Raw genomic sequence first — 9,434 nt, forward strand, 5'->3', positions numbered from 1 at the left:
TTCCTATAGTATATTTTAAAGTAATTCTAAGCTTTGTATGGACAACTTACCATACAGTATAACAGATCAGGCTATTTTGTAGAGTGAAACAGAATACTATAAATAGTCACACTTCCTCAGGATCCTAAACATAGATGTGCAGTCATCTTATGCAGGGGTTGCAAAGGAGAGCTTAGGGAGGAGGCACTTATTTTCCTGGAGTAGTTCACCTGCCTGATAGGTTGAAATAGCCGGACTTGGGCGCCTGGGTGGCTCAGTCTTTAAGCATCTGCGTTTGGCTCAGGTCATGATCCCATGGTCCTGAGATCAAGTCCCACATCAGGCTCCCTGCTCAGTGGGAAGCCTGCTTCTCCCTCTCCCACTCCCCCTGCTTGTGTTCCTTCTCTCACTGTCTCGCCCTCTGTCAAAAAAAAAAAAAAAAAAAAAGCCAGACTTAAATCCAGGTAAGTGAGAGGAACTGTGAAACTGCAAGGTACCATCTTGTCTTTATTTAACATTCCATTTTTTGTTGTTGTTGAATCACTAAATTCTACACCTGAAACTAATATTACACTATATATTAACTATCTAGAATTAAAAAAAAAACTTGGAAAAATAGATAAATAAAATTCAATTTTATGGTGGAATTTGCATTTTTTAAATATTGTATAAAAATCTTATTGTCTTCATTATTGAATTGTTTACACACAAGGTGAGTAACCCATTTATCCCACTCTAGTCCTGACCCCCGCTTGAAACCACTTAATATTTACCAATATTATAGAGGGAAATACTGAAAATATGATAGCAGCTAAAACTTAAGTGGCCATGACATTTCTTTTGACTTAAATAGATGTATGAAATTAATTAATTTAATTAATTAAATACTTAATATTGAGAGTTAAAGACTTTCTGCAGGACTAAGCTAGAGCAATACATAAAGTGACAAATGGCACATGTTTGAGACACAATGGATTTCAATCACTGCTTTTTAAATAATAAAAAAATACAAGTAGCAAAGTTTCATTAATTAACAAGCAGGATAGTTTGAAACTCTTTTTGTCTCTTGCTCTTTCTCTCATGTTAACTAGATCCGATACTGGCAAGATAGGCAAATATTTCAATGACTTCCCTTATTTCCCTTAGCTGAATATTCTTCTTGGTAATTCTCCAAAGTATCATCAGATACCCCAAAAATCATAATCATGCTATTTAAATTAGAACATTTCCAACACCTTCACATTATTTACAATGTCTCCTTTGCTAATACTAAAGTTACCGAATTTGAGATTTACAAGATCCTGATTTCATGTCTGTGTTATTTAACGAGAGAAATTTTCAGAAGCTACAAGGACTAATTCCACTATTAAGGATGGCACGTATTGCTCCTTCTTCCATTTTAACATGGGCATTCCTAACATTGATATTCCATAGTTGTGTGTGTCAAATAATATGGTGCAAAATGTACAATAGGTCTTTTTCACATTGTTTTTCGTCATATCATTATGTATAAATTAGGTACCCCATATATAAAATAGAAAATAAGCAAAAGTACACTAAAATGTTAATAAATAAAAATGCAGGCTATTACATTTATATAAAATAGGTTGCTATTATCAGCAGTCTTGCACAGACATGAGAGAAATAATGATAATATCTAATACTATTTAGTACTCACCATCCTCTGCAGACAGTTCTAAATCTTCTACATGTATTAAATTGTGAATCCTAAAGGGCCCAATGATTCTTTTATTATCTCTATTTTGCAAAAAGGAAACCAAGTCTCTTTACAATTTGGATAAAATACTGATGTTCTAAACACTAATTTTAGGCATATTTTAATTATTTTTTATTACCTGATACTGATAAATTTGGTTGGCAAGTCCAGATTATTCTTAGAACTATTCTAGGGGCATATTACCTTTTCTTGTTTTTTCTTTCTGTAACCAAGTTGCTTCTCCCCAAGTCAAGGTCCAGCTAAATCTTTGCCGACAGCTTCAGAGTTTTCTCTCAGCACGGGTACCCAGGCATGACTGAACTAATTCTATTTCCTTTCTGTCTTATTGTTTATCCTTTTCTTCTTCCTTACCAGATTTGCCCCACATTGATGTGCAGGATCCTCTGGTTGATGTTTTCCAAATCACAACACATCATACTCTTAATTAATTATTCACAGTATTTACAGAGTAGCAAAGGAAGTGGGGGAGGAACGTATCTCCACTCTAGTGCATTCCTTTCATTATATTAAATTGTACCTCTTTCCTCTTTATTTTTCTTTCTCCTGCTTAAAATTCAAGTTGCTCACTTGATTTATCTACCAATTCTTTTTGAAATATACCCCATATAGGCCATGAATAATATTACTATTTCCTTCATGAATTTCCCAAAATCATGCCCAAAAAGGTCTACTTCATTTTGACATCTGCTGAGGGACATAATATTAATCAGTCATTGAATTTTACTAATGTAATGGAAAGTTATGTTATAAAATATTTGCAAACTTTGAAGAGGGAAATGCACCTATAAAATCAACATACTTATAGATAAAAATTTAATTTATATATATAAACATATATATATATACACACACACACACACAACATATATATAACTTTTTAAAATTTGAAAGTCATGTTTGTTTCTATATGTTGTTTGGATTTTTACTTACCAGGTGATAATCTCATTAGATAAATTTCGTTATCTATGAGTAAAATGTGGAATCTGGTGTTTTCAATACAGCCAAAATAAATGATTAATTTTGCTGCTGAAGATTAATGAATTTCACCATGAACATAGCCCACATAAGTCCTGGTTCTGAGACTTCCCTATTTCCCTTACAAAGAGAAGCATTCTCTTAATTTTTGATACTAAAGGGAAATAAAATTATCATTGGCATTTATTTTGAAAAATGCTTTTGTTTGTTCTCTACCCAAAAGTTGTGTAGTCATTGGTTTTAGTGTTGGAAATATATACAAGTTTTCTGTTTAATTTCCGAGTGCCATTTAAAGTAGATTACCTGAGAGAATATAACCCCAAACCTCCCTCTCAGTCTTTCTATGGGATGAGACATTTCCCAAAAGAAAAGTTGACCAATGTACAGCTGAAAATGGCTTAGTTCCTTTCCAGTCCTTAAAAAAATAGCTATGTCATGGTTAATAACTTTTTATACCCTAAGGAGTTGGAGCACAAACTGAGAGTTCACTTCTCTTCATTATTGATAGGCCATAAATCATGTGCTTTCTGTTGAAACAGATTCTGAGGAACAGTAGGGAACAATGTCTCATCAGCGGTTAAACTAGAAAATGCCAAAGACACTTAAGGCCAGGTTTCGAAGTCTGTTTTAGCACAGAATAAATTAATTGAACAGTGGGTGGCAAACTTCTTGTGTGTTACTTCACACCCCAATGGCCCTACTTCTTCCTCCAGCCCCCACACTGGCAACCAGTTTCCACAGACTTAACTCTGAGAGCTGGTGTAAATTTATAGCACTTCCTCCTACAAATACCACAATGAGGATTTTGTTCAATAACAGGTAGAAAATGTTCCCCTAAAAGAAATAAGATGTTTTTGTCATCCAGGCGATCTAATTACAAAGAGATATACAGTGGAAAACATGGTTAAAATAGCTAGAAAGGGGTGTAAAACTGAGTGAAGCTTGCATAGCACATGATAATATCATTCACCTTTGAACAGCATGGGCCTGAACTGTGAGTTGTGTTACATGTGGAGTTTTTTCAATAAATACAGTACAGTACTATATTTTCTCTTCCTTATGAGTTTCCTACTAACTATTTTGTTATAAAAATACAGTACATAACACATATATGATGTACAACATACAAATGTGTTAATCAACTGTTCATGTTATTGGTAAGACTTCCAGTCTACAGTAGATGATTAGTAGTTAAATTTGGGGCAGGGCTCAAAAGTTATACATGCCCCCAATCCCCAAATTGTTCAGGGGTCAACTGTAGATTATGAAAGGTATAACTGAGAGACTTTCTGATATGGGTGAACAATATGAACAAAGACTTGAGGCAGACAGAGAATGTCTAAAAATGATGCATCGGTTATGATCAGGACTAGATAGGGAGAGTATGCTGACTCATTTGGGAGAGAAGTGAGGAATTTGGGTGTTATGAGGGCAACCATAGTCTAAATAACATTGAAAACCATAGAGCTGGTTATTCCTCTCTGGAGGGAAAAAAAACTGTTAAGTGGAAAAACATATAAGTTAGTAATTTGAGAGAAAACTCTTCTAATGCTTGTCTATGAAAATGTTGACCTTATGTTTGAAAGAACATTTTTCCTATTTTCCACACAAAAAATTTACTAATTTTCCACAAACAACATTGGTGTGTTGGGATTTACAATGACTGTGGGGTTTGAATGGTACGTGGGCAAGACACGGCTATAAGGATTGTAAAGTGGCCTGTCTTCTGTTGGTGACGTCAGTAGGCTAATATAAAGGATAAGGTAGTTACTACTTGGTCTACACAACTTCAGGTAGACCAACAGGATGAGAGCTTTTCTGTTGCAATTCGGTCTCTAGAAGCCCAAACACAGACCCTGATGAAAATGAAGTCATGGTGGGTGCCTGGGTGGCTCAGTGGGTTAAGCCGCTGCCTTCGGCTCAGGTCATGATCTCAGGGTCCTGGGATCGAGTCCCGCATCGGACTCTCTGCTCAGCAGAGAGCCTGCTCCCCTCTCCCTCTCTCTGCCTGCTTCTCTGCCTATTTGTGATCTCTGTCTGTCAAATAAATAAATAAATAAAATCTTTAAAAAAAAAAAAAAAGAAAATGAAGTCATGGGTTTGATCATAGGCATGGGAGGGCTGTAAAGGGAACAAAAAACACAGCCTCTATGGTCTGTTATGTCAACAACAGAACCACAAAAATAAAATGAAACAAATCTAAGATGATGAGGATTGGGATTGAATCTGAGAATTTTGAGAAGCCAAGTGCCCTGAAACCTCTGCACAAACACAATCCCCTTCCTCCATATTTCTAGAGAAGAACAGATTCTCATGACCTGGGGATGATATAAATAACATCACCTGAGTTATTTCCTTGCAAAACCATGCTTATTTTCTTAAGGTCTGATAGGCTCAAGAAATTTTGATAAAATTCCTATGAAATCATCTCCTTCCTCTCAGTTGACTCCTGTTGCTTTATAGGAAGTTGACTAAAGAGGAAATATATGATTGTATCTGTTTATATTTAGTTCTTTCTTGCACCAACTGAAATGGAATGTTGTAGCATTAAAGCCCCAAATACAAAAGCACTAAAAAAGATGGGGGTTAAGGAAAATCTTGTTAACAAATCCTCAACCAGTGCATTTGATTGTCTGCTTTGTACAAACCAAGAGATAACTAGACGTCTAGATCTATTCCAATTCATGAATTGGAATAGATTTTACTTGTGTTTAGGGACTTAGTATGGGTAGAAAGTGTGGCTATATGGGTAGACCTCATGGACAAAATGTAAGTCATATGAATGCTCACTACATGTTGTACACTGTGGAGGAAATTCTCAGTGGTGGTAGATGAGATGATATGTTTCATGGGTATCAGCCATCCTCTTTTCCCAGCTACCCAAGTTCTAACTCATTGGTCTAGGGCTAAAGTAGCCATGGATGGGGCACCTGGGTGGCTCAGGAATCGAAGCATCTGACTCTTGGTTTCAACTGAGGTCATGATCTCAGGATTGTAACGTCAAACTTGGCATTTGGATCTACTGTCTGAGTGGAGTCTGCTTGAAAATCTCTTGCCCTCTCCCCCAACCCTCCCCCTGACTACTCTAAAATAATTTAATAAATAATCTTTAAAAAAAATAAAAAATAAATAAATCAAGTGTTAAGGTGGTTTAGGAAGCATCCCTATGAAGGCTATTGCTGAACATATGACTGCAAGAGATAACCCTGAATTTTGTGTGCAAAACAACTAATTTACTGTGCATTTGGGCTCTGTGGATCAGGAATTTAGACATAGTGAGGATGGCTTGTTTATGCCACATGATGTCTGAGTTCTCAACTGAAAAAACACAAAGACTAGGAATGCCCACTACCTAGAAACTGAAATTATCTGGGGTCATCTTGACTTACATGTGTGGCATTTGCCACTGGTTGTGGGTCCAGACATCAGATGAACTGTTGGCCATAAAATTCTACATCTGGCCTCTGCATATGGTACCTCCATATGGACCAGTTAGGAAATATTGCTGTGGCCATTATTGGAAGCTACTTTCTGTCACACCAACATTCGACCCCAACATATACACTCCTCAGGGAGTCCACTCACTCCTATGGTAGCAAGTTGATTACACTGAAGAGTGTTCATCATGGAAGACAAATTTGTCTTCACAGAAATAGACACTTATTCTGGGTATAGATTTGTCTTTCCAGCTTATAATACTTGTACAAGCAGCACAATGCATTGACTTATGGAATGCCTTATTCACCATTATATTCTTTCACTTAGGATTGGTTCTGATAAAGTAATGTATTTCTTCTAGTAAAGAAGCTTGGTAGTGGACATACACACTAAAATTCATTGATCCTACCACATACTCTATTCTAGGCTGAATTGAGTTCCTGAAAATTTATATATTGAATACCTAGGTCCAAGTAACTCAGAAGGTGACTATTTAGAATTAGGGCCATTAAAGGGGCAATTTAGTTAAAACAAAGCCTTTAGGGTAGGCCCTAATCCAATGTGGTAGACAACCTTATAAGAGAAAATTTGGACATACAGAAAAAACATCAGGAATGTGTGTTGACAGAGAAGACCATGTGAGGACATATGGAGGAGGCAGACTTCTGTTAAGCCAAGGAGACAGACCTTTGAAGAAACTAAAGCTGTCAGTACTTTGACCATGGTCTTTCAGACCCCAGAAGTGACAAAAAATATATTTTTTGTTGTTTAAGCCACCCTATCTATGGTATTATTTCATGGTAGCCTTAGTGAACTCATTCATACCCCATTTATCTTAGGTAACTGATTAGATACAATGACAAAATGGCTTACCAATTAGATCGCCAATCGAGAAATAGCACCCTGAAAAGCTTGAGTTATATTTTCAAGGATGTGTTGACCAAGAGATGAGTATATGTCTCCCATAGTCAACATAAACAGTTATAGATCCTATGGAATTGAAGGATGTATAAGCAAGTAACTCCTTTATTATTATACTAACGTCCTTTATAGTTCTGCTTCCTATACCAACAGTTTTCAGCTCATCTGACTTTTAGGCTTTAGTTATAGATGTTATGGTTTCATGAGGGACCACAACAACTATTTTATTGAACTGGAAATTGAAGTTGTCACCTGGACACCGTTTGGTGTCTTCATGCCTTTACTAAACCAAAAGATAAAAAGGGGCTGGAGGAATTGGTATTGATGATGAGATGAGATGAGATGAGATCTGTTTGTTTGACACAATGGGACATGAATGATCACTATTTGGAATCCAGGCCATCTCTTAAAATTTCTATAACAAATAGTTAATGTTAATTTTTAAAAAATGACAGGACCATTAAAGATTCAGAATGTCAAGAATGAAGATTTGGTACACATTAGTAGATAATGAGCCTCACTAATAAAGGTTAACCTTAAATCAAAGGGAAGAGTGAGTAGGCAGTGCAAGGAAGGAAGGTATAAATGTTAACTTAAATCTAATGACCAGTCATAGAAACAAGGACCCTTGTAGCAATGTAACAGTGTATTCAGTAATTTTAAGGCCTGTTCTTAATTTTACAGATTTTTCAGAAATGATTATATCCTGAAGTAGAAGAGAAACTAAGATAAAATTAACTTTGTCCAAATGTTGAGGATATTATCCTTCCTCTCTGGAAGGGAAACAGTGAGACTAGGTTCAAATATAATATAGAAGAGTATTTATGAATGCTGAATAGCTCACGTACCTATTACTCTCAGCTCAAAAACCTACCTTATTTACTCTCTTCTGAGATGCTGGAAATAAAATCTACCTATATTTCTAATCATACAATTTCCTATCATTTCTATGAATTGGAGTGCACACTGTAGTGATAGTGGGAGTCAAGAGGAGGAGAAAGAAGACTTCATTACATGTTCAACATAAAGTATCAAATTGAGGATTAATTAAGACTAGTATATGAGGAGATTAGAATCAATGAAATGAAAAAATAAGTGAAAATTGTCCAATCATCAATAATATTATAATAGCTGTTTATGGTGACAGATGATAATTAGACTTATTGTGAAGATAATTTCAAAGTGTATAAAATATTGAATTACTGTGATGTATACCTGAAGTGGACAGGATGTCGTATGTCAATAATAATTCAATAAAAAAGAAGAAAATAACACCTTTAAAAATAATGAATTTATCCAGTCAGGAGAGTTCTGAGGAAATGCTAAAGATTCTGATCTCCAACCTGTGGTTGGCTTTCGCAGTCATGATATACTCTCTGTATGTCATTTCTTCTTAATTCTAAGACTCAAGATTGAACCCTAAAATGAAATTCTAGAATGCTCTTAATACAAGTTACTACCCTTCCCAAAACAAATGATGATACCACATTTTCTTCATGGCATTCTTCATCTCCATGTTTCTCAGTGTGTAGATCAGAGGGTTGAACATGGGGGCAATGATGGTGTAGAAAAGAGCAAACACTTTGTCTTCTGGGAAGGTTGTGGCCGGCCGAATGTAAATGAATAGCGCAGGTGCAAAGAACAGAACCACGACTGTGACGTGGGACGTGCAGGTGGAAAGAGCTTTGGAGCGGCTCTCTGCAGGGTAAACCCTAAGGGTGTATAATATCAGAAAATAGGACACCATCAAAATCACAAAAGTCATCAGAGCTATCAGTCCTGAATTAACAACGACCAAGAGACCAATTCTGTATGTGTCTGTGCAGGCCAGCTTCAGTAAAGGATACACGTCGCAGAAGTAGTGATCTATCTCATTGGGGCCACAGAAGGGTAGGAAGATGGTGAGGAGGAACTGACTGGCAGAGTGGATTAAAGCCCCAGTACAGCAGGCTGTGATGATTGCATGACACCTCTCTCTGCTCATGATGACGGTGTAGTGCAGGGGCTTACAGATGGCCACGTAGCGGTCATAGGCCATCCCTGTGAGGATGAAGATCTCCACACCTCCAAGAAAGTGCAGGATAAAAAGCTGTGTCATGCAGTTACTGTAGGAAATGGTCTTCCTTTCTGCCAGCAAATCAGCCATTAGTTTAGGTGTCACTGTTGAGGTGTAGCAAAGGTCGGAGAGTGAGAGGCAATTAAGGAAGAAATACATGGGTTGGTTCATTAGTGGACTGCACATGACAGAAATTATTATGAGCAAGTTTCCCACCCAAATAGCAATGTAGCAAAATAAAAATAATATAAAGCAGAGGATTTCAATGTTCTTGTTTTGAGAGAGTCCCAAGAGAATAAACACAGTGACGTTATTCTTATTTTCCAT

The 9,434-nt window shown here is 36.5% G+C and overlaps 1 protein-coding gene across 1 annotated transcript; it reads right to left on the reverse strand.

Moving 5' to 3' along the window:
- Positions 1-8,507: 8,507 nt before the first annotated feature.
- On the reverse strand, positions 8,508-9,434 carry LOC308350736 (olfactory receptor 4P4-like; the record flags this gene model as incomplete). Its single annotated transcript, XM_080816243.1, has 1 exon — positions 8,508-9,434. One exon carries the CDS (start codon positions 9,432-9,434, stop codon positions 8,508-8,510), a length of 927 nt encoding a protein of 308 aa, XP_080672369.1.

Source organism: Martes martes, assembly GCF_963455335.1.
Source record: "Martes martes genome assembly, chromosome: 10".
In the NCBI taxonomy this organism is placed as follows: Eukaryota; Metazoa; Chordata; class Mammalia; order Carnivora; family Mustelidae; genus Martes; species Martes martes.